The 24,216-nt window shown below is 47.2% G+C and overlaps 2 protein-coding genes across 4 annotated transcripts; both read right to left on the bottom strand.

Annotated features, from left to right (window-relative positions):
- Window positions 1-12,214: 12,214 nt before the first annotated feature.
- On the bottom strand, window positions 12,215-18,189 carry LOC101767154 (auxilin-related protein 2). Its single transcript, XM_004979843.4, has 8 exons — window positions 17,396-18,189; window positions 15,057-16,455; window positions 14,832-14,967; window positions 14,625-14,722; window positions 14,369-14,434; window positions 14,063-14,152; window positions 13,106-13,282; window positions 12,215-12,717 (listed from the first exon to the last, which is right to left on the bottom strand). The coding sequence occupies exons 1-8, from the start codon at window positions 18,064-18,066 to the stop codon at window positions 12,679-12,681; spliced, it is 2,676 nt and encodes an 891-aa protein (XP_004979900.1). The 5' UTR covers window positions 18,067-18,189; the 3' UTR covers window positions 12,215-12,678.
- A 1,906-nt stretch (window positions 18,190-20,095) lies between these two features.
- LOC101766742 lies at window positions 20,096-22,999 on the bottom strand. 3 transcript variants are annotated; one of them, XM_022829033.1, is made up of 5 exons: window positions 22,750-22,999; window positions 22,233-22,685; window positions 21,288-21,399; window positions 21,005-21,185; window positions 20,096-20,526 (listed from the first exon to the last, which is right to left on the bottom strand). In XM_022829033.1, exons 2-5 carry the CDS (start codon window positions 22,574-22,576, stop codon window positions 20,471-20,473), a joined length of 693 nt encoding a protein of 230 aa, XP_022684768.1. In that variant the 5' UTR covers window positions 22,577-22,685; window positions 22,750-22,999; the 3' UTR covers window positions 20,096-20,470. The 3 variants fall into 3 exon arrangements, with proteins under 3 accessions (XP_022684768.1, XP_012703896.1, XP_022684769.1); XM_012848442.2 differs by lacking the exon at window positions 20,096-20,526 and having other exon boundaries at window positions 20,856-21,185; window positions 22,258-22,685; XM_022829034.1 differs by lacking the exons at window positions 20,096-20,526; window positions 22,233-22,685 and having other exon boundaries at window positions 20,856-21,185.
- Between the last annotated feature and the right edge of the window lie 1,217 nt (window positions 23,000-24,216).

Genomic DNA, 24,216 nt, shown 5'->3' with positions numbered 1-24,216 from the left:
GCAGAACCCGCAGGCACAACAGTCGAGGAATGTGAACCCGACCCCGCAACGCGCGCAAGGACAGCAGAACTTTGTGCGTGGCAAGATAAACCACGTGGATGTGGATACCGCTCAGGAGGCTCCAGACGTTGTGCTCGGTATGTTTCTTGTCAACTCCGCACCAGCCTCAGTATTATTTGATTCTGGAGCATCCCATTCTTTCATTACTGCACAGTACGTAGCTAAGCATAACATACCCATAAGTACCATGCCACGCCACATGCTAGTCAGCTCACCAGGGGGAAACATGAAAGCATCATATCGATGTAACCAAGTGAACCTCAAGATAATCGGCAGAGATTTCCCGGCTAATCTTATAGTGTTGGAGTCAAGTGGAATTGATGTGATACTCGGTATGGGATGGTTGAGCAAGTTCGATGCAGTGATACAGTGTGCAAAAAGGTCGGTTCTTCTCACAAGCCCAACAGGGGAAAGAATTGAATTTGTGGCTACTACCCCTTCAGCAGCAGATTGTGCAGTTAATCAGTTGGCTGGAAAATCCTTGGAAGATATCAAAGTGGTGTGTGACTACCCGGATGTGTTCCCCGACGATTTACCAGGTATGCCACCTGACCGCGACATTGAATTTGCTATTGATCTTTTACCTGGTACTGCACCTATCTCCAAACGTCCATATAGAATGTCGGTTGAACAATTAAAAGAATTGAAACAACAACTAGAGGAATTATCGGCAAAACAGTTTATTCGGCCGAGTTCATCACCATGGGGAGCACCGGTTATCTTTGTGCCAAAGAAGGACGGTACTCAGAGGATGTGTGTGGATTATAGAGCACTGAACGAGGTGACCGTCAAGAACAAGTACCCGTTGCCTCGCATTGAGGATTTGTTCGATCAGATGAGAGGAGCCAAGGTATTCTCCAAGATTGATTTGCGATCGGGATATCATCAGATGAAGATCAGGCCGTCTGACATACCCAAGACCGCTTTTACTTCCAGATATGGTCTCTTCGAGTACACGGTAATGTCGTTCGGGCTGACAAATGCTCCAGCTTACTTCATGTATCTGATGAATAAGGTATTTATGGAGTACCTGGATAAGTTCGTTGTGGTGTTCATTGATGATATTATGATTTACTCCAAGAGTGAGGAAGAACATGAGGAACACTTGAGGTTAGTGCTTCAGAAATTGAGGGAACATCAGTTGTATGCTAAATTCAGCAAGTGTGAGTTCTGGATAAAGGAAGTCTCTTTCCTTGGTCATATCATCTCCGATGGTGGAATTTCAGTGGATCCAGGCAAGGTTAGGGATGTCTTGAAGTGGAATCCACCACAGACGGTAACTGAGATCAAGAGCTTTCTCGGACTTGCAGGCTATTACCGCAGATTCATTGAAGGATTCTCCAAGATAGTGAAGCCCCTCACTACACTCCTAGAAAAAAGAAGGGAATTCAAATGGACAGAGGCATGTCAGGCAAGTTTTGAGGAACTGAAGAAGAGGTTGACCACAGCTCCAGTATTGGTAATGCCAGATCTACATAAGGGGTTCGACATATATTGTGATGCGTCTCGACAGGGTTTAGGCTGTGTTCTGATGCAGGAAGGTCATGTGATCGCCTATGCTTCCAGGCAATTGAGGAAACATGAGCAGAATTATCCGACTCATGATCTGGAGTTAGCCGCCGTGGTTCATGCCTTGAAGATTTGGAGACACTACATTCTGGGGACTAAGTGTCAGATCTATACTGATCACAAGAGTCTCAAGTACATCTTCACTCAGAAGGACCTTAACCTGAGACAGCGACGATGGTTAGAGCTCATCAATGATTATGATCTGGAGATTCACTATCATCCTGGTAAGGCTAACCTGGTTGCAGATGCTTTAAGTCGGAAGGGTCATGTTAACTTAGCCTTAGCATTCCAGCTACCTGATGAGTTGATGAAAGAATTTGAGAGGCTCAACTTGAGCGTCGTTGCGCATACTGAGGGAGCAACGATGGAAGTGGAGTCGACTCTAGAGCAAGAGATACAGGCAGGACAGCTTGAGGATGCCAAGGTCAAGGAAATCAAGGAGATGGTTAAAGAAGGAAGAGCCACAGATTATACAGAAGACTCTCAGGGAACCTTATGGGTCAAAGGAAGGATTTGGGTACCCGATGTGGGAAATCTCCGTGAGACGATCTTGAAAGAAGCTCACGATTCTGCTTATTCCATTCACCCCGGAAGCACCAAGATGTATCAAGATCTTAAGCAGAAATATTGGTGGCCCGGAATGAAGAGAGATGTAGCTGCACATGTAGCTGTTTGCGACATATGTCAAAGGGTTAAAGCTGAACACCAGAGGCCAGCTGGATTGCTTCAACCGTTGAAAGTGCCTGAATGGAAGTGGGAAGAAATCGGCATGGACTTTATAGTTGGGTTGCCCCGCACTCAAGCTGGTTATGACTCAATCTGGGTTATTGTTGACAGATTGACGAAGGTAGCACACTTCATTCCAGTAAAGACAACGCACTCTGGGGCAAGATTAGCAGAATTGTATATGTCAAGGATAGTATGTTTGCATGGTGTGCCCAAGAAGATTGTGTCTGACCGAGGTACTCAGTTCACGTCACGCTTCTGGCAGAAATTGCATGAATCTCTAGGCACAAGGTTGAATTTCAGTTCTGCTTATCACCCTCAGACGGATGGACAGACTGAGAGAACAAACCAAATATTGGAGGATATGTTAAGAGCATGTGCATTAAAGCATGGAGGCAGTTGGGACAAGAGTCTACCTTATGCAGAGTTCTCCTACAATAACAGTTATCAAGCCAGTCTCAAAATGTCACCATTTGAGGCTTTGTATGGTAGGAAGTGCCGGACACCCCTTTATTGGAGTGAAACAGGAGAGAGTCAGCTATTCGGGCCAGAAATTATACAAGAGGCAGAAAGACAGGTCCAGATCATCCGGGAAAACTTGAGGACTGCTCAGTCTCGACAGAAGAGTTATGCTGACACCAGAAGAAGAGAATTGACCTTTGAGGTAGGTGATTATGTGTATCTCAAGGTATCGCCCATCAGGGGTATGCGCAGGTTCAAGGTCAAAGGGAAGCTATCACCTCGATTCATCGGTCCGTTCAAGATTCTTGAGCGAGTGGGACAGGTAGCCTATCGATTGGAGTTGCCTAACCAGTTGTCGGACGTACACGATGTGTTCCATATCTCACAGCTTAAGAAGTGCCTCAGAGTCCCCGAGGAACAGTTGCCAATGGAGGAATTGGATGTTCAGGATGATCTCACTTACACGGAGCACCCCATTAAAATTTTGGATACCATGGAAAGGGTTACAAGAAATCAGACGATCAAAATGTGCAAGGTTCAGTGGAGTCACCATACCGTGGACGAGGCAACTTGGGAAAGAGAGGATGAATTACAGAAGGAATTTCCCCATCTCTTTGCAGGATCTTCCGAATCTCGAGGACGAGATTCTTCTTAAGGGGGGTAGGATTTGTAACACCCAAAATTTCAATAATTTAAATTCATTAAAATTTGCTCAAATTAAGGTGTCATTTAATTTCTAGGCATTTAAATTCATTTTCTTTAATTCAATTAATTCATCATAGGATTTATTTGTGCATTCATGCTGGTGCATAATTTTTGGTTGCTTGAGTTTGAATCAAAGTTTGAATTTTGAATTTCCAAATTTGAATTCAAATTTCCAAAACCATTTTCTATTTCCCTTTCTCTTTCTTTTTCCTTCTTCTTCGCCTGGGCCGAAACCTTCCTTCCCTCCTCTTTCTTTTTCTTCCTTCGGCCCAGCCGCAGCACCCCCACCGGCCCGCATCCGCTCCGCCGGCCTCCTCCTTTTCCCCGCGGCCCAGCTCCACCTCCGTTCGGCCTGCCTCGCCAGCGCCGCTCGCCGCTTCCTCTGCCGCGGCCCACGCGTGCGCGCCGGCCCGCGTAGCCACCCCGGCCTGCCGCTCACCCGCGCCTCGCGGCCCACCAACGCCGCGCCGGCCCACGAAGACGCGCCGGCCCGCCACCCGCCTTCTTCCTCCTCCGGCCGAATCCGGCCGGACTCCCGCAACCGCCGCGCGCCTTCTCCGCCCCGGACTCCTCTGCCCCGTCTCCTCCGGGGGGATTTAAACCCGCGCCGGCGCTATCTCCTAGCGCCTATAAAAGCCGCCGCCCCTCCCGGTCTCCTTCACCAGCACCCGCGCCCCAAACCCTAGCCGCCACGAGCTCCAGCGCCGCCGCCTCTTCCTCGCCGTCGCCCGCCGCCTCCGGTGAGCACCCGCCGACGAGGACCCCCAAAACGGGATCGCCGCACCCTCCTCTTTCTTCTGGTGCCTTCCGCGCGTTAAACCGTGCACCGTGGCGTGATTTCCCCCAACTCCGGCGACCCGCCGCCGCTCGCCGTCGCGCGCCGCCGCTCGCCGCCGCCGCCGCTCTGGTTTCCGCCGCCGTCGCGAGTCGTCGTCGACCGCAGCCGTCGGATCAAGATCCGACGGTCAATCGCGGGTCAATCCGGCCGCATACCGGTCAACCGAGCCGCGCCGCGCCGCTTTTTCACTTAAGCCCCCGCCTTTTCCGCAAATCAACCCGCGGTCCAGATCGCGTTGAAAGTATTTACAGATCTGCCCTCATATTTTTCGGTTCAGCCCTTGAGCTTTCCAGAAATCAACCCGCCGTCCGGGTTTGTTGTTTTTACGCGTCAGACCCTCGGTTTATACGCATAATTACGTATAAGCCCTCGGTTTTCGCGGATAAGCCCTGAAACTTTTGTTTTTCTCACAGAAAAGTCCCTGGATCTTGTTTTAATCATATCTTTTGCATCTTAACTCCGTTTTTCGTGTTCTTTATATCCACGTGTTCGTTTTAAAGCATAGATCATCTTTTCAAGCTTATTTTCTCTGTTTAACTATGTTTGGTGTACTGTTTTCTTACTTTTGCCTATGTTTGCTTGTATGTGCTCGTGTGTCGCGTGTAGACGCCGCGCAGTTCGAGGGAGTTGCTGATCAAGTTTTCGAGGAGTACGAACAGCAGGAGCAAGGCCAAGAAGGCAAGTCGTGTCCTTGATCACTACCTTTTTGTCCTATACACCTTTACTTTCTCGTACTCAACATTTATGCTATGCACATGTTAGGATTAAATTGATGGGTCCCAATTAAGGTTCGCCTAGATTGTTTTACCCTTGCCTTGACCAACCGGTTTACTTTATGTTGGGTAGCTCATGCTTAGTGCTTACTTGGTACATGGTAGTTTAACCAAACCCAATGCTTAATCTTACTTTACTTATGTTATACCTTTCATTAAGACAAGATCATTATTTGTTAATCGGAACATGGAGCGACCACCCAGGAAAACAGTGCTACCACAAGACTAAATGGCTCTGGTCTTGGCTGATTAATTAGAAACTCTAGCGTGGGGTTACCTTACCGGAAGGGCAAGAGGGGAGGCGTTGATGGGATATAGCACTCGCTCTCTTGGGAAGTGGGCTTGGCTAAGACACTATGCCCTCTAGGGGACTGCTATGTTTCGCTTCGACCTGAAACCTTAGCAGGTTACCACATTGCTAGCGAATCTTTGTAAAGGCCTCGTAGCGTCCCTATGCAATCACACCTCGGAAGTGTGGTATGGTGCCTAGCTAGCATCGCATGGTTGGGTCCAAAGTTCTTTCGAACTTTTACGCGACTTGTGGGTAAAGATGTGCCACCTCTGCAGAGTGTTAAACTGATCGATCAGCCGTGCTCACGGTTAAGAGCGGCCTGGACCCTCACATGATAATATTATCGAAAGATGGATTAAACTTGTTATCATTTCATGCATTTGTTGCTTACTTTATGTTCATGTTTAATTTCGGGTGGTATGAACTTATACTTAGTTAATTGCTAATAAAATTTGACCAACTCAATTAAAAGCGAATGCTATTTATGCCTTAGCCATACCTTGAATTAGCCTTACACTACATTATTCCCCACGACTTGTTGAGTACCAACCATAAGTGTACTCACCCTTGCAAAACCGCTGTTCAGACCAAGCTAGTTGGGAAGAGGAGTACTACCCCGACTTTGAGGAGTTCTAGGCGTATGTTTCTTCAGTCAGCTGCCTGTGGAGTCGTCGTCATCTTTGGAGTTCCGCTGCGTAATAATTAGACTTTGTGGTTTATGTGAGACTTTCGGTCATGTAATAATGGTTAATACTCTCTTTATTCGATTTAGCACTGTCTTTGATATTCACTATTGTCGTACATGTGTGTAACTTGATCCTGGCGCACATGTATTTAATGCACTCGATTTTGTCCTTAAAGTCGGGTGTGACAGTGGTCCCGCAGTGGCGGGTGCGCCTCCGGGCCATGCCCCCGACGGTCCAGTGGTGGCAGCCCCCCGCAACTCCTAGTCGCGACCCTCACAGGAGGGGCAGCCGGAGTGCGGCGCCCCTTTTAGCCGTGGGCACGGTGACCAGCTGTGGCCCCTGCGGCGCCCCTGCCGGCCACAGGCGCGGCGACTGGTGGTGGCCCCGGCATCGCCCCCACGGCACAGCAGCCATGGCGAACGGCGCCCCTCCCGGCCGCCGACGCGGCTCCCAGCGGCCAGCAGGAGAGAGGGGCAGTGGTGTGAGCAGGGGAGGCGGGAGCGAGTGGCGTGCTTGGGCCTGGCGGCTGCCTAATGTGGTGGGAGGAGAGGGTGCGGTGGAGGAGTGGAGAGCATAATGTTAGAGTTTCTATATTTATACAAGGTATCGCTGTTAGCAGGCTGGGCCACTGTCGGGCTAGCCCCAAAACCGTGCCGGGCGTGGGCTAGCCTAGCATGCCTTGGAGGCGGCCCAGGCCCGACACGACGCATCGTGCCGGTCCGGCTTGGGCACTATCCACTATGGGTCGTGCTGGGACTTTTGGGGACATGCTATGGGCTGCCAGCGGGCCTAGCCCATCTGGCCATCTATGCCTGCCGCCTCGCTAGGTCGCTGTCCCAGGAGCACGCGACATCAGAAGATAGGGGTGACATCGTCTGTGGAGTGGGGTGAAATTGATGTAGATGCTCATAAATGCATATGCACACTGGCCATTATGAATACACGCATGCCACCATATCCATAAGAGGACTTTCAAATTAAAGACTTGGTTGACACATCTTGATATTGACAAAGTCACTACGGTTGACTTACTGTCGAGGGATATGTCTTTGTATAATAATTTAGGAAAATAATAGCACCAAACCGTGTCGATGACCAATATAATTAGAAGAATATATGTAGTAGCATGAAAATAATAGCACCAAACCGTCTCGATGACGAATATAATTAGAAGAATATATGTAGTAGCATGAATGGACGACAGCAAAACTAGACAAGCACATATACATGTATATACTTATTATTGGCGCAGAGCGCTATTACAAGTTTTGATTCGAACCTCGTACAGCACAACTGAGGAGCGAGTGAGCAAATGAACAAACTGGGAAACTAAATCATCCAGACACGAAATTACCAGTAAAGAAACAAGGCCCATGAGAGGGAGAGAACGCCTGTTGTTGGTAGATCAATCATATACCATGGGCGACAAATATTGTTGCTCCATCAGCTAGTTACCCGGCACTCTCATGCACAACTCCTTCATGTTGGACGGCCCACCGGCGGCGCCGGCATTGTTGGCAGCCTGGCACCTCCGGAAGACATCAACTCCCATGATGCCGTCGGTCACCTTCCCCAACCCGCAGGCGCACCGCTTGCCCTTGCCGGAGGTAACAGCCTCCAGAAGAGCTCCACAGCAGTCCGGAGGGATAATGGTGCCCACGCTCCCAAAAACCACAAGCGCGCAGGTTCTCATCACATCGTCGCCAGGGCATACTTTGTTGACCACGAACAAGATCATGGCATCTAGCCGCTGGGCTTGCAGCGGCGGCGCCGCCAGGCTGGCGATCATCGCCGCCAGCCGGACCAGAGCCGCCGCCGACTTGGGCGCCATGGATACGCTACGCTAGCTGCTTCGTTAACTTGTTCTGTGTGTAGCTTAATGCTGGTGGTAGAAGAGTAGTGATTGTTGCTTGGGTAGATGCAATGCTTCAATATCATGGCCTTTTGTAGGCGCCGTACGTGCTCATTTCATTAGCGGTTGGCGGCAGAATACACAGATTACTAGTGATTCCCTCGTTCCAAGCGTGTTCCTTTTTTAGCGGTTGTATCAGCAAACGGCAGACAGACAATTAATGTCTCGTCGTTAACTGCACGTTGTCGACGGTAACCTTTCAGCGGTAACCTTTCTCGGAAAGCAGCTGATAAATGGATCGGAGTATGCGGCCGGCCAGTGTTTCAAATAATGCACGCCGTCCACCCCTGGCCGTCGCAGTCCGCGCGCTGCACGCGCGCGCCATGCATAGCTCGCCGGCCGAAGTGCCACCGCATCTATCCCGGCCATTTGCGGCTCACCGGCCAAGTGCAGCCACGCTCATGAACGCCACCAATATGTGTTATTAGGGTGCAAAGTTTCATTGTATAGTTATCAAAACTGGAAACTTGGTAACTCAGCCTGATACGATGGGTGTTAGGATGAAATCCCTCTCTCATCTCTCATCATACTACTAGAAAACTGACCTCTCATCCCTTGCCTTAGTACCGGTTGCATTTGGAACCGGTACTAATGTTAGGATTAGTATCGGTTCAAAAGGATATTACTTGGAGCACGCCCTGAGGACCCCTTTGGTACCGATTGGGGGCAACAACCGGTACTAAAGGGTTCGCATTAGTACCGGTTGTTGCCATCAACCGGTACTAATGCTCCACGCACATTCTAGTATCGGTTGTTGGCATCAACCGGTACTAAAGGAGGCACCCTTTAATACCGGTTGCTTCCATCAACCGGTACTAGTGTGGCACCCCCTAGTACGGATTCGTGACACCAACCAGTACCAGAGGGCACTGACCCTAACCGGTACTAATTTCCTTCCTACAAATACCCTCCTTCTTCCTCCAGCCCGAGCCAGATCCTCCAGCTCGAGCTTCACCCTGTCCAGGGCACCATAGGGGAAGGTTTTGCCGACCATTTCTTGGGGATTTCACTCGTTCAAGTGTTCTAAAGGTTAGAAACTTCATCTTCCCTTGATACCTCCCTTGATACATGGTTAGTATACTTCAAAAACCAATCCATGTGTATATACTTAGAAAAATTAGATTAAGGGTGGGTTTGATTGGGCTGTGGCTTTTGGAAAAGCTACTGTGGGTTGTAAAAAAGTAGCTGTGGGAAAAGCAGAAGGCCGTTTGATTAGAGCAGCTATGGCTTTTGAATAAATTGTCGAGTGGACCCTACATTTCATCCATAGCTTGAGGATTTCACTCATTCAAGTGTTCTAAAGTTTTAAATGCTTCCTTTCCCTTATGATCCATTCCTTCTTCTCCACCATATCTCCTCTGTCTATTTCTTTCTCTATTTCTCGTAGCCTCCATCAACCGGGTTACTTATATTGTTACGATCAACGTTGATGTTAACATTTTGTTCCCGATTTTCATTAGTTGGTTCATCCACAATAACTATTGCTAACTCATCTAGGTTCGTCGAAGCGTCCATATTACTCTTAGGGTCCTGACTACTCTTGCAAAATTTATCCATAGCTCCTCTCTGTGATTCTATCAACTCATCAACACGTCTTTTTATTTTCCTTTTCTTGTTACTTGATTCGTATTTTCTGTTTACTTGATTCATATTTTCTAACAACATGATATCCCATGGTGTTGAAATTATTATAAATACATAATAGTATAAATCGATTGAGATTAAATAATTTGTGATAGTGAATTAATAATTAATGGTATGAAGAATTGGAGAATTGTCAATCGGATCACCTGATCACATAAGGCAAATTGATGATCTCCTATCTGATCTCTGCTTGTCAGGCAACTATCTCTCTCGATTCAAGAAGGATCGAATGATTGTGCCCTTCCGTGGCCGCGCACACTCTTGAATTGAGGCCTTGTTTAGGCCATGTTTAGTTACCCCCAACTCCCAACTTTGACACTATGCAAAAAGAAGATTTCCCCATCACATCAAACTTACGGTACATGCATGGAGTACTAAATGTAGACGAAATTAAAAACTAATTGCACAGTTTTGTTGTACTTTGCGAGACGAATCTTTTGAGCCTAATTAGTCAATGTTTGGACAATAATTCACAAATACAAACGAAACGCTACAGTATTGCTACAGTAATTTTATCACCCCAACGTTGGGCAGCTAAACAAGACCTGAAATGCCCCGTTCGCGTCGTGTCGGTCGACACGCCGTCGTCGATTCAATCCGGAGAGGAACGAGGTTAGGGAGGACATACGCTGGCTGCCGGCCGGATGGAGAATATACACCTAATCGCATACGACAACCCTCAAATTAGTTTTGGACCTTGGATGGTGGGATAGCAAGCGAAACACAGGAACAATGCATGCGGCAGCACCAGGCCCCTGAGATTTACGCAAATAAAGCGGGCTGACACTTGGGGTGGGCTCCTAGGATTTGGGGGTCCGGGGCGGCCGCACACCCTGCCCCTCCCTAGGGCTGGCCATGACCGGGCTTAGCGGTTGAAGCCAACTACCACTATAACAATGTTTTGTACTAAATAGCGGGTTATGACAGTTGAGCATAGTTCTCCACTAAATGTTCTAGCCCGCTTTTCGAAATATTGCACACACTAAGAAGTCCTAGTATAATATAAGCATCAAGAAAATGTAGGAGAAGCCTAAACCCTAGGCTAAATGGGTGGATGGATGCCTGAAGAGCTGATCTCGTAACTCTCCCGCGTATTCTATAAAAAAAAATTTAACACGGTGAATGAGCTGCAAGTTTATCCCTTCTTCTCTATTTTGTTTCGTTTGCTGCATCCTTATCTTGTTCCGGCCTGATCATTCGCTATGTGGTGCTGTGATCATGACGCAAGCAGTAGTATAGACAAGCCTACCCGCTTCCATATTAAGGTTTTATATTTCTTTTTTTTGTACAAACTACATTTTTGTATTCCCGATGTGTTTACCTTTTGAGAAACAGATGCACCGTATTATCCTATTATTTTATTGTTATTATTACTATCACTACAATTATTTTTAGGATAACATTATTGTCGCTTTAGAGGAGATACTCGACACTACGGGATACAGGAGCTTTGCCGAGGGTGCTCGGCAAAGCCCTAAAAAACATTCGGCAAAAGATTTAACGGCAAATTTGCTGAGTGTTTTCTATCGGGCACTCGGCAAGACTTTGCCGAGTGCCAAAAAACACTCGGCAAACATTTTTTAAAAAAAAAACAAGCACCAGCCACCGGCCGCCACCACCACCTCCTACTTCGTCGCCGCCACCACCACCAAGGCCACCTCTTATCTCGTCGCTGCCACCACCAAATCCGGGAGGGAGGCGGCGCCGGATCCAGGAGGGAGGGAGGAGGTGGGGCTGGATCTGGAGGGGAGGGGCGGCACGGCAGTCGGATCTGGGGAGAGAGAGGGGGCAGTGGGGAAGGAGAGGGAGGGGCCGGCCACCGGGGAAGAGAGGGCGGTGCCGGGGAAAGAGAGGGAGGGGCCGGCGCCGGGGAAGAAAGGGAGGGGAGGGGACGACCGTCGGCGGGATCCGGGGAGGGAGCGAGCTGGGGCGAGAGGAGGGGAGGGGTGGGAACAGGAGGCGATAGGGTGGGACGGGAGGGGATTTTTTAGCGTGCGTAAGTTTTTCTTTGTTTTTTCTTCTTTGCCAAGTGTTTCTTTTTGACACTCGGCAAACCCCCTTTTCACAGCACTCGGCAAAGAACTTGTTTGCTGAGTGCCCGAGGGAATGCACTCAGCAAACGTAAAAACACTCGTCAAATTTGAGGTTTCGAGTAGTGTGATATAGAGGTTATGCTGAGGAGGAACTCGGTATTGAACACCTCCAAGGTTCAGTTTCTAGGTATACGTGGCCGCTATCCGTATGTGCCATCTTCGTGTTTGGATCCTCAACGATCAAACAGAATGGGGACTGAAGCATGATCGTGTCCTTAAGTCCGATGACAGGTGGAATGTGGTGTTAGCCAATGATTATCGACAAATACACACTATTAGCTAGAAAAATAACCTCTACTACCGGTTCCCAACCTCCCTCTAGTAACCAGAGCCTCTAGTAACCAGAGCCTGCGTCCTCATGGCAACGAGAGAACCAGTGTTACAGATACATTGCCAATTTTGGCAGGAGCATTGGGTAAACAGGATGTAGAATGGAGTCAGCCATGGAGACATATTTCAGGACTTGAGTAAACCAAATCACATTTCAAATCAACAATGGTACAATCTGTACAGTGTACATCTCTTTCGGTAGAAACCAACTCGATCTAGGCAGCAAGTGTAGTTCGAATCTCTGTGGTCCATTGGTACACAAGATAGTAAGACAAGGGGTACAATGTAATCCTGGCTGTATGAGGTAAATCACCATGTAAAAACTATCCGACCGAAGGGAAGAAGAAAAAAGCATGCCATTAGCTCCCAAATGAACAGAACATATACAGAGCTGCGGCATTACTAGTACCATGGAGTGAACACACAGATGAGGGCAAGACCAGGGGAGGGCAATGGAACAGAATCTGTTAAACAATGACAATTCTAGTGGAGCTCTCACTTCGTTCATTCATTCGCCTGTGTTGCTACTCCGGTGCTTCGTGTCGGTATACAGTTAAGCTGACCATATATATATTCACAGAGATTGCTTCAAAAGAGCTCTTCGGAATTGAATTTGTTCCATGACTCCTGTTCACATAAAAAAAGGACGTGGAAGATTAAGTGAAATGTCACAAGGTCAAAAACACTTACAACAGACACCCTCAAGGAGAATCACACAAGCATGTAAGAAAGGACATCTAGAACTTTGTCAAACGCTTCTAGATTAATAGATTATCATTGATTGGCCTACATTAGGTTTGCTGCTCGAGAGCTCTCTTCAGTTTGTTTACAATGAAAACCAAAAAAACGTAATTCAGGTAAACTTATGTCAGCATGTCAAATATGTTGTTGAACAGATTATTAGGAAGCAATAGTGATAATTCTCCTATGTAACTATACATTATACCTATACAAGTGAATCTTGATTTGGTTTTATATGGCATCAAATGTTGTCACAGGGCAGTTGGATACACACCTTAAGGAGATCAAAGACTTTCTCGGCAATATATTTCTGCTGAAGAGTTGCACCCTTCTGTTGCACCTTATCAGGATGAATGCACAAGGTCGCCTTTCTGTACTGCTTTTTAACAGCAGCACCAGTAATCAAATCGGTCAAGGATACAGCTTGCCATCCACATTCTGGCCAAAGTATCTGTTCAAAAAAAGGGTATATATTAGTAAACGAATTAATGTGTACAGAAGTATCGAACCAAACAAACTATGAGCTTATGAGGCATTCATTAGTTCATTTTAACATAATTGTCAAGTTAACGTTAGATTTACTGCACTTGAATTCACTGAGCAATTAGATCCGCATCACAACACTTCAAAGAAACTACTGATAAATGAAATAGATAATTCACTGTCCGGTGAAAGTTTAGAAAATCCACTAAAATTATTATTATCTGTGGACCATCAAGAATTCTCTTATAGAGAAAGCTTACTTTTTATTGGGAGGTAAACTTTGCCTTCATTACTGTCCCAAGGGGGTTAGCATTTGAAAAGTTAATACATTCTTCCAGTAAAAACACAGAATATTACAGTTCTAAGGCATATGGAAACGAGGTTTAGTATTAACTGTTATCGAGCTGCTGACAGCATTAACTAAAACTAAAACCAAGCAAGCCAAATCCCTGCAGGCAAACATGTTGATGTTGAATCAATACATAATTGGGTCAGGCTAACAAAAGAAAAGAGCAAATTGGTACATTTAGTCATGCCTAAGATCAAATCAAGGTTCAGTGAATCACATCCAACAAAAAAAGTCAAATAAGCAATGATGTTTGTACCACAAAATGAAATATTGAGCATAATTACATAACCAAAAGAAAAGGCATAGCACCAACAAAATGCAAACATACAACTGAGTAAAAACACATGCAGTATAATTTTCACACTTCAGTGGCAAAACTCAAAAGCATCACCAACTCACATATTGTAAGGTTGATAACAAAGCACGCAAGTTGCCCTCTTTTCCAGCAGACCACCTCTTAATTTCAAAGTCTAGTGAGTCTCCAATTCTCTGGAATTCAGAAAGTACAAACAAAACAAATGGACTATTAGCAACCAAAAAAGCGTACCTAAAGGGGCACAGATGCACTGTGAGCATGTGACTAAGGAATGCCACGAGATCATGAAGTAGTGAAAACAAATTGACAGAAGCAGCATAATGTGGACTGTTGAGAGTTGACACCAACTAATACACAGCATCTACATATATTGACAACATAGGACTTACATCTCTCTCAGCCTGCTCCCTCTGAACCTGCATATCTCGTTCATTCTTCTCAGCCAGAGCTTTTGCCTGGAGATTACAGTAGTGAGAAAATGATGAATAGTAGTGAGAGGATGAAAGCTATCATTTATTTATAACAAGAAAAAGGTAGGCTTATACAACGTGGAAGAACCGACCCTATTATTGGCACTAATAATCATTGATAGCAAGAAATAGAGACTGTTTCTTTCTTTCTAATTTGAAAACTAAAGAATATTACCGCTCGCTCACGGGTCCTCTGGTGACGTTCTAGTCTAGCACGCCTTCTTTCTTCACTCTCCCCCTCAACATCTTGAAATACATCAGATGATGCAGGGGCTGAAAAGACAAAAAATATATATAACAAACCACAGTGGCAGAAAAAATAGGAACACAATACTACTGAAATTTTTATTTATAGAACTATTAATTTTGGAAAGACTAGTACCTCCAAATAAGTCAGACAAATCATCCCCAAAAATTGAGGCTGACGGCGCTTTTCGCACAGATGCCGAGGTTGATGCTGCTCTCTGTGATCCATTAGCAGTTCCTCTAGCTTGAGCTCCAGAACCAAACATAGAATCCTAAAACATCCAATATTAGCAAAAGGTAACAGAATTAACTGCCCTGCACAAAGTTTTCTATATGTGAATATTTTGACAGATGTACTTACCACTGTTGGGGTTGGAGCCCTCTGCTTTGGTGCACTACTGGCACGAGCATCCACACCGAAGAATGATTCAAGATCATCAGGTGTGCTCTGCTTTTCTCTTGCGGCAGCAGCAGCTGCTGCTGCCTGCCTTTCTCGAGCCTCAGCAGCAGCTCTTTCCACTGCAGCTCTTTCAGCTCTCTTCCTTGCTTCTTGCTGAGCTCTCTCAGCAGCAGCTCTTTCTGCTGCAGCCCTCTCCCTAGCAGCAGCCCGCTCCCTCTCCTTGGCTTCAGCAGCAGCCCTCTCCTTTGCTTCAGCAGCAGCCCTCTCCTTGGCTTCAGTTGCAACCCTAGCTGCTCTTTCTTTTGCCGCAGCTGCAGCTCTCTCACGGGCTTCCTGTTGAGCCCTTTGAACAGCAGCACGCTGTGCACGCTGTCGGGCCTCCCTTTCAGCTTCTGCACGAGCTTCAGCCGCCGCTCTCTCCCGTGCCTCTTTTGTAGCCCTCTCCACTGCTTGTCTTCCTCTCTCTCTTTCTCTTTGTTGTTCCAGCTCTCTCTCCTTTTCAAGTCTTCTCCGTTCTCTCTCCATTTCCTCCCTCAGTTTCATTTCCCTTTCTTGTTCCAACCTTTCTTGCCTATCTCTCTCTTCATGATCTGATGAACTTCTTTCAAAATCTTCATCAAAAACAGTTTTATCATAAGCAGGAGGTTTGCCCATGGCAAAACCTTCCAGGTCATCTACTGAAGAAACCTCTGGTTGCTTTGGCAAATCAGTGTGATGGTTGTGATTTTGGCTCGACCGACGAACATGCCCATTCACCTTTCCATTTGTATTTGCTCCCTGTGGCTTTTGTTTAAGAAGAGGTGGTGATCGGGAAGGTGGCGGAGCAGTAGTTGGTTGTGTGAAAAGGGGAATCTCAGAAACTGTAAGCCATATATCATCTTCAGATTCAGTAGATCTTGGTGACTGATCCTCCGTATAATTACCATGAATATCCGAATACCTTGCAGACTGTGACTTAGGCATGATGTTACCGAGGTCCTCTATAGAAGATTGACGTGCTGGATTTCTATCCATTGAATGGTGTAAGGGACTGGAATCTCGAGCTACGCTTGGTGGGTTCCTGTCCTTGGCATGACCATTGATTTCAGAGGTGAACAAAGGGTCTGATTTTGGGGCCTGGTCAAAAGCAACTGGTTCCTCGAATAAACTATCATCAGGAGCAGTACTATCAGCAGCCTTGCCTTCAGAATTTGCAGGCTTATCCAGATCTTCCAAGGGATCTGCGGATCTTCCTGGGGATGTATATGCAGAACCAGAAGCGGAAGCTGTCTCAAGAACAACAAATGGGTCATCTGCCATGCTAGCTGTCGGTTTGGAAGTTGGAACTGGTGGCTTCATTTTGTTATCATCATTAGCCTTCCTGAAAAGTACAGTGAGCATGAGAAAATGGCAGGAGTACACATTGGTTTAGAAGAAATTACCAGGTTATTGGTGCTAACTTTAAGAGAGAGGAAAGCTATCACTTATTTCACACTTTATTCATTCAATAATACTGCAATAGATGTGCATACACACAAGAGAGAGTTCAAGGGCCAAAAACGCAAGGTCAGAGGTACCACAGAGAATGTGGGCTTATACTTGAATGATATGTAACAAATAAAAGACAACATTTCTATTGAACAAGCTATGATGAAGACTGTAAACCTGTTTTACCATTCAGGTATTTCAGCAGTTACTTAGCAAGGAAACCTCCTCAAATTCTCTGATCCATAGATATGGAAATAAAGAACTTTCATGTGCAATCTGAGTTAAGCATAATCAATATTGAATCTAAAACTACCCAGACATTATGGTACAGCACATTAGAAAAGGTTCAAAATGGACTACAGACACATCAGCCGCAACTGGAGCAAAACTGTAATGAAACACACTACTAAGTCGGATTATGTGTAAAATGAGACTACGAGAGTCTCTCAGCTACATTATTTCATATTGCTTGTAAGTGAGCACTGATCTCTGAACTTCCTTCTCTGAGCTCCCAGAGACTCCTCTTAATGACAGACTCACTATGGTGTAATATTCGCCTCAACCGATCCAATTCATACTGAAAGCTGTGACACATACTGTGACACCAGCACAAAGCATCTAAAGAAGAAATACAGCTAAAGCTGCACCATTTAATAACCGACACAGCGCAAGCTCTCGCATTGTAAATGGTTGCTCGAGACATTCCAGGATTCGGATCTAGCTTGCACATTTCACTATCAATCAAACTTAAGTTCATCAGAGGCTCCGATCCAAATGATGTATCAGCAATGGCAAATGCAGATCCGGATGAAGAAAGGCCCGAGCTTGCTCACCTGCTCCTGGGCGGGCTGCTCCCCGCGAACCCCGGGATCAGATCATCGAACCCGGCGCCCCCGCTTCCCTCCTCCTCCGCAGCCACCGGCTTCCTCCCGAACCCCCCGAGCAGGTCGTCGTCGACCGCCACCGGCCTCCTCTTCTCCTCGGCCCGCGGCGCGCTCCCGAACCCCCCGAGGAAGTCGTCGTCGTCGTACGCGGGCGGTGGCGGCGCGGCGGAGCGGGTGCCGGTCGCGAACACGTCGTCGTACGCCGGGGCCGCCGCCGCCGCCCCGAACACGCCGTCGTCGTACCGCGCGGAGGAGGACTTGGAGTTGGAGGGCCGCAGCCCGGGGACCGCGTCGAAGATGTCGTCGTCGAAGACCGGGGCAGAGGAAGGCGCCGGCTTGGCCCTCGCCGCCGACGAGGAGGAGGAGGTGGTGGGGCCCTTGAACGAGTCGAAGAGCGAGTCGAAGGAGGACGCGGAGGCCGGGGCGGGGGCGGGGGCGGGGGTGCCGAAGAGGTCGTCGTAGGACGGGGCGGCGGAGGATGCCGGGGCGGATCTGCCGGGGTTGGACCACGCGGCGCCGGATCCGGCGGCGGGGCGGGAGGCGGCGCCGGCCATGGGCGCGGCCTTGCCCTGCGGCCGCACGCCGAAGTCGCGGGCCAGGAGGCCCTCGATGCCGTCCATGGGCCCGGGGTGCGAGACCGGACGGACGGCCCCCCGCCGGTGGCCTCGCCGGCGAGGATGGGTGGAGAGGGGGGAAGGGGAAGCCGACGCGGTGGGGGAGATCGGGAGAGGGAAAGCGCCAACGCGGTGGGAAGAAGGAAGGGGTGGTGGTGTGGTGATGTGTCTTTCTCCCCTCTTCGCTGGCTGCCTCGTTGGGTGTCTGGCGGTGGGACCACAGGAGGTTGGCACGGCAAAAAAAAAAAAAATCAAAACAAAGAGAATAAAACTTTTTTTTTCTTTTTGATTGCTTCGAGTTTTGAATTTAAAATTTTAAATTTTATTACGTTGGCTGGTGAATTAGCTTCACATTTATTATTAGCACAATAGAAAAGCCGGGCTCACATGTTGGTTTCATTTTTATATTGCCAATTGCGCATAGATCTCGGTGGAATTGGGATTGACTCAAAGTCACCAACCAAGAAAACGATTGTTCCTGTATGTAGGTCAAAGCATGCGCTTGTTAGATCAGGAGCGTTGGGGGAAAAAGCAAAACAAAAATTTTGTCATCATAACTGCTTAGTTTTATTTTTCAAACATTGGATCCAATGGATTCGTTTGGATTGGATTGGGGAAATATGACAAAAAATGGAAAAGAAAAGGAGACCAGCATGTAATATACACACATGTCTGCAAGAACTGGGGTGATACCACGTGGAAACCATGACAATGCAGATAACTCATGACCATTTTTTCTCTTTTTGTGCACCGACACTCGGCAATATTAGTTGGAGTGACATCAGTCAATACAATGTGATGTGCAGGACCCCTTTGGAAAAAAAAAGCAACATTTGGCACAAACCGGTACGGATCGAAACATAACCGGTTTTGGGTCCAGGAAATAAAAAGGGTACAAACAAAATGCTGTTGATCGGTTTGAAGCACGGGAAAACTGTATGCGCAACAGATTACTTTTGTTGGAGTTTGAATAGTAAAGACAGAGCAAAACTTTAATATGAGCCTAGGCCTCTCCACAATAACAAATGGTGGCATTTTGGTTTCGGGATAGGACGGGACGGGACGATCCTCCTTCGTTCCGTGTTTGGTTCAGAGACGTGTGGGACGGAACATCCTAGGATGGAATATACCCTTCAGAAACGGAATGCCACCATTCCACTAAAACTTGCGGACCGAGAGGAGAAGATGGGGGTGTCGGGCGACGGGCGCGCAACCTGGACCTTCGCCGCGGGCCACACCACCGGTCGGTTTCGCGAGAGGATAAATTGGGGGGGGGGGGGGAGCCACAGACAATGATAGGTGGGACCATGTTATGACATGTGGGGTCCACAGGTTACTGTAGCTAACGGTGTTAAAAATGCGGAACTAGAATGGACCCGTCCCCCTCAATCAAACACAAAATGGGACGGTTCCATCCCAAAAAATAGAGACAGGATCATCTCATCCCTCATTGTCTCCGAATCAAACACACGCTAAGGTAAGCTGGAGGAGGTTGTGAAGCATCAGCCTGGTAGGGTGATGAAGAAGGAACAGAGTGTGCTAGAAGACTGAACTGAACATAGCATCAGCTTTACCAAGTTTCGAATATTTGCTAGTATCTTTGATCTGGAACTCCAAAGCAACAATGTGAGCATGGAAATTTTGAATCTTTTGTTTATCATTTGTAAGCAAGCATCAGAAGGACAGGTGGGTGCTTTTTTCTCAAAGTAAAGCATCTTAAGCCTTATGGAAGCTGCAGAGTGCTACACTCTGATTACAGAGGACCTGGCCATGTATGTGACTAGCTATGAATTTTTGCAATGCTGTTTAATATCTTTAAGAAACGTTTTTTTGAAACAAATATCCCTAAAATGTAGAGCTTGGTGAGTTGCACCATATGAAACGTCATTCCTGTAGTCATTGTAGAGTATGCTAAGGTTCAGACAAGGACAGTGAAATGAGGCCCTGGTTACAAAAAGGACCTGATCAAGTAGGTGAAGTTGCGGTGATGTAACAGTATTCCTCTAATCAAATGCAGAATTGGAATTGTGTCAAATGTGTTTTTTCCCTACAGCCATTGTAAGTACGCTGGTGTTCAGAAAACTAAAGGGAAATGAATTATTTCATTCTGATAATTGATTTAGAAAACCCAGCACCCCCAAGAAACTGGGGCCTTTTATCGAGTGGAAAGGTGAGGTTAAACCTGGGATCGATGACGGTGTCAGTACTCTGCAGCAGTAATGTGCTAAAATGCAATAGCATAGACTACAGAGTTCCATATGCTCCTTCACTGTGCTAGATATAGCGTGGCCCAGATATACACTACTAACGCACATAGTCGTAGATGCGTGGGATGTTGCAGTGCCCAGCGACATAACTTTCGCCCCTCGGGTGCAACTTTCTCTCGGTGCAGGCAAAGCAATATGTAAAATCAGCATTCTTCCTCACCACCGAGGTACAATCCGGCTCGCGAAATGTTTTGTCCCACTGCAGCAAAGAAACAGCAGAAGCTTCAGAAAAAAATGATTCGGGATACCATAACACATGGTGCATTAGTCTCAATGGTTACTGAACAGAAATAGAGGCAGAGTAGTTTGAGTTTGGCATCAAACATTCAGGTTATTTGGAAATATTTAGTATGTGGTAGTGTAAATTTTGTCATAATAATTTCCTACAACATCCACAATAACAAATAAATGTTTTCTCAAAATCACCTACGATAAGACCCAGAGTAACCAGCCTCTAAAACCTAGCATTGGAATCATAAACAAATCCATATAAAAGATGCAAAACGCTAACTGCATCCAGAAAAATTCTGCATCAAAGATTTAGGGTTACATCCATGTTCATTTTAGATTTAATATAATACTTCTCTAACTGTATATTCTTTTACAGAGAAACTGTTACTCTTTAACTAATAAGAAAGAAAAATAATCGCCTGCAGAATCAGGGCCCAATGGCTCACAGCAAGTGACAATGAAGCCATTTGGAGCCCGCCTTGGGCCACAGTGGTAAATCTCAGCGAAGAAAAGTTGTTCCTCCGAATCTTCTTTGCTGGTCCTTGCAGTAAAGTTAATGTGTGTGTAACAACATCGTGGCTCAGGTATACTGATCACAGGCTTGGCATCCAAGAGCTCAAATTTGATCTGGGAACAAGAAATCAAGAAAGGCCATGACAATGCAAATCACCAATCCAATATAGATAATATGTTCGTTTCTAGAACAAGTAAATAAATTGTATAGCGCACCTTTTTCCTTTTATTGTAGTGCTCCAAGACACCCGTTGCAAACCTCTTGGCCTGTGCAAGCTGAACTTTTGGATTGGCCCGAATATCGTGCGGATCTTTTCTCTCAGGAACCCTGCACCCAAAAGCACACATTTCGAATAGTATCAGATCAACATGTTCAACACAATAGATTGTGCTACTTTCTCCAAGACCTCTCTTGCTATATCACAAGACATCATAACTTGCCAGCTTTGTCAAATCATAGCTTGCAAATAAGCGCCAGTTTGTAAATAAGGTGGTTCGAGCTGCTTCTATGAGGTGTTTTGCACATGATATGCTCACAATTAAAATTTGAAGTACCCTTTGCAATAAATATAGATAGCTTTATGCACTGAAGGAAGGGAAATTTGACCAATTTGCCACTATAACAGGTGGAGCTATAAAATATCGCTGAAAGCATTATCACTTTGCCATTTTGGACATTTTAGTCTGTTTACAGTTGATTTTCCCATCAATAGGCATTTAAAGTGACACATGATTCTCAGGTCATTTGACGTTCTTGGATGCGTAAACCAAGCCACTGCAATCAGATAGGACAGCAAATTTTGGTATCAGCATAGGCTAACCACATCAGAAGAAGCAACTTATTTTTCCATGGTGGCAATGCAACCAATGCACAGAGTTCCTTTTCACATGTCATGCATCGCAAAAAGATCAGAATCTTGTGATAACCCCAAAATAATCACTCATGCGCCTTTGAGTAGGAACTAGGACGAGGAGCAGACGAGGGTGATGGCCTGTGTGGTGATCAAAGCATAAACTAAAATCCAATTAAATAGGATTGGCACATGAGTTTTAGCGCCCACTAAGGTAAGATATGGATCCTGATAGAGACGAGGGGCACACCAAATTCATTAATTAAACAGATGGCATCCCGTTCTCCATCAAATAATTTGCTTTTCTTACCGAGCAGACGAGGGAGGGTACGTACTGTTGTAATTCGAATCCAGCTTCTCCGGGCCGCGGCGGCGCGCCGTCCGCGCCGGCATGATGCTGCGTCGCCGTCGACGTCGTCGCCATGGCTGGATCGCCGCCGGCCGCAGGGGCAACCCTAGTTGTCGCCGTGCCCTCGTGTGCCCGAGACAGAACGGGGAAAAAGAAGGGAGGCAGGCCGGCCGGGGGAGGCCAAGGAATTCAATCCGAATTTGAATGCAAATGTTTTGAAACAATTTTTTCGAAAGACATGTTTTGAAACAATAGCTGGTCTGTTTAAGAAACGCTTCCCGTCGCACACGGCATGTCCGTTTCATGGTTCCTCGTCAAGGCTCCCGGCGCAGGGCACACACCGCGCGCCGCCCTCCATTCTTGCAGGCAAAGCGGCGAGCACCTAGAGCGCGGCCGCGGTTGACAACCAGCAAGCTGCAAGACACGGAATCAACCGAGCGGGGAAGATGGCGGCGTTGGAGGGGTGAGACGTGCGTACCTCGCAAGCAGTGGCGCTCGGCGTCGAGGTGCCATTCCTCACCACCGCTTCCCGGACGCCGGCGCGGACGGCGCTGCCGCGGGAGCATCTCCGGGCGAACTAGAGCCCCGAGCAGCCCGCGCTGCTGGGCGGCCGCGTGATCCTGACGGAGGCAAGCGCGGGACACGCCGAGCGGCGGAGCTAGCGGAGGCCGGTCGGCGCGCGCGGCCTCGCCGGCTTCCATGTCGCCGGGCCGGAACATTTGTAGGACGCCCCCGATTATTTTGCGAATACCCCCCTAAATTGGATCGCGATTAGTAATGTCGATCCGATTATTTTCACTTTACCCCCTACAATTTACAAATAACCCCCTAAATTCGATCGCGATCGATTATTTTCATTTAACCCCTGATTATTTTCAAATAGCCCCCTGGTCGTGGCCCGCTCCTCCTCCGACCGTCCGCCGCCGTCATCCTCGACGCCGGAATCAAGAACCCCGCCTTGCCCACCGATTCCAGGCTCAAGCCCTAGCACCATCCCTACCAATCTCACCCCCGCAGCAAAGAATGGAGGGCGGCGCGCAGTTCGCCGTCGCAACTGTGCCGCGCGTTGCGAGCCGCCACCGCCAGGCGGGCATCGAGGCATGGCGGCAACAGCGAGGCAAGGCCAGTCAGTGCCGCTGCTTGCTGGGCCTGAACACGAAGAGGCGGTGCTGCTGCACACGTAATGATCGAGCAACTTCAGTTCACTGAGTCGTCGGCTCTGATGGCAAGTCGCAACTGAAACCTGTTAGTTCATCTTCAGGATTTGATTTGATCTTTCCTTTTCAAAGTTAGTGGGTCTAGCCTTGTACATTGTTGAATCGTTCTTTTTATGAAACAGCAGGGGCAATGCAAACCTAGACTTCTTCGCGGCTCTTTTTAGTATATTTAAGAAACAGTTTTTGAGAAGAACATTCGTAAGATGCAGAGATTGGAATTGCTCCAAATGCGCTGTTATTCCTACGGCGGTTGTAAAATGTGTTTAAGGTTCAGACAAGGACACTGAAATGAGGTCCTGGTTACAAAAAAAAAGGGGGCCTGTGCAAGTAGGTGAATGTGCAAGCTAACTGAATACTACTACCATGTTTGGCACAGCAGAGTTCATCTGATAAAATGAAGAATGGGAAAGATAGGAAAAGGGAAAACCTTAGTTTGTATAAAAAAACTGTACCCCTACAGTAGTCGTTGTTCAGGCAACTGCAGTGAAATGAACTATTTCATTTCAGATCCCAGGCCAAATGCCATTGCTCAATCACCACCCGAGAACTTTGCCGAGTTTGAATGGGGATCAGTAATAAGGTCAGCTATCTACAGCAGTAATGTGCTAAAAACACTTCCCATGGATAAGTTAAAACCCACAAGATTGTGGACCAAGAACAAGAACTTGTGGCAACCAGTATTATCCCCCCACTCTGAAATACAAGGTTTTTCTATGCTTTGGTCTATC

Source organism: Setaria italica, chromosome VIII (genome assembly GCF_000263155.2).
Source record: "Setaria italica strain Yugu1 chromosome VIII, Setaria_italica_v2.0, whole genome shotgun sequence".
NCBI classification, from domain to species: Eukaryota; Viridiplantae; Streptophyta; class Magnoliopsida; order Poales; family Poaceae; genus Setaria; species Setaria italica.
Note: the sequence above shows the minus strand (reverse complement) of the source record. Positions and strands in the feature narration are given on the sequence as shown.

What these genes read in the sequence shown, in the direction of transcription:
- LOC101767154 (XM_004979843.4), bottom strand. Translation starts at nt 18,066, where the DNA reads ATGGACGGCATCGAGGGCCTCCTGGCCCGCGACTTCGGCGTGCGGCCG. An exon ending in GGGCTCCAACCCCAACAGTG is followed by an intron (nt 14,968 to 15,056) that starts GTAAGTACATCT and finishes TGGATGTTTTAG; the next exon opens with GATTCTATGTTTGGTTCTGG. An exon ending in TGTTATCAACCTTACAATAT is followed by an intron (nt 13,283 to 14,062) that starts GTGAGTTGGTGA and finishes TTTTTTGAACAG; the next exon opens with ATACTTTGGCCAGAATGTGG.
- LOC101766742 (XM_022829033.1), bottom strand. Translation starts at nt 22,576, where the DNA reads ATGAAACGGACATGCCGTGTGCGACGGGAAGCGTTTCTTAAACAGACC. An exon ending in TACCCTCCCTCGTCTGCTCG is followed by an intron (nt 21,400 to 22,232) that starts GTAAGAAAAGCA and finishes TTTTGGGTGCAG; the next exon opens with GGTTCCTGAGAGAAAAGATC. An exon ending in TGGCTTCATTGTCACTTGCT is followed by an intron (nt 20,527 to 21,004) that starts GTGAGCCATTGG and finishes TCTTTGCTGCAG; the next exon opens with TGGGACAAAACATTTCGCGA.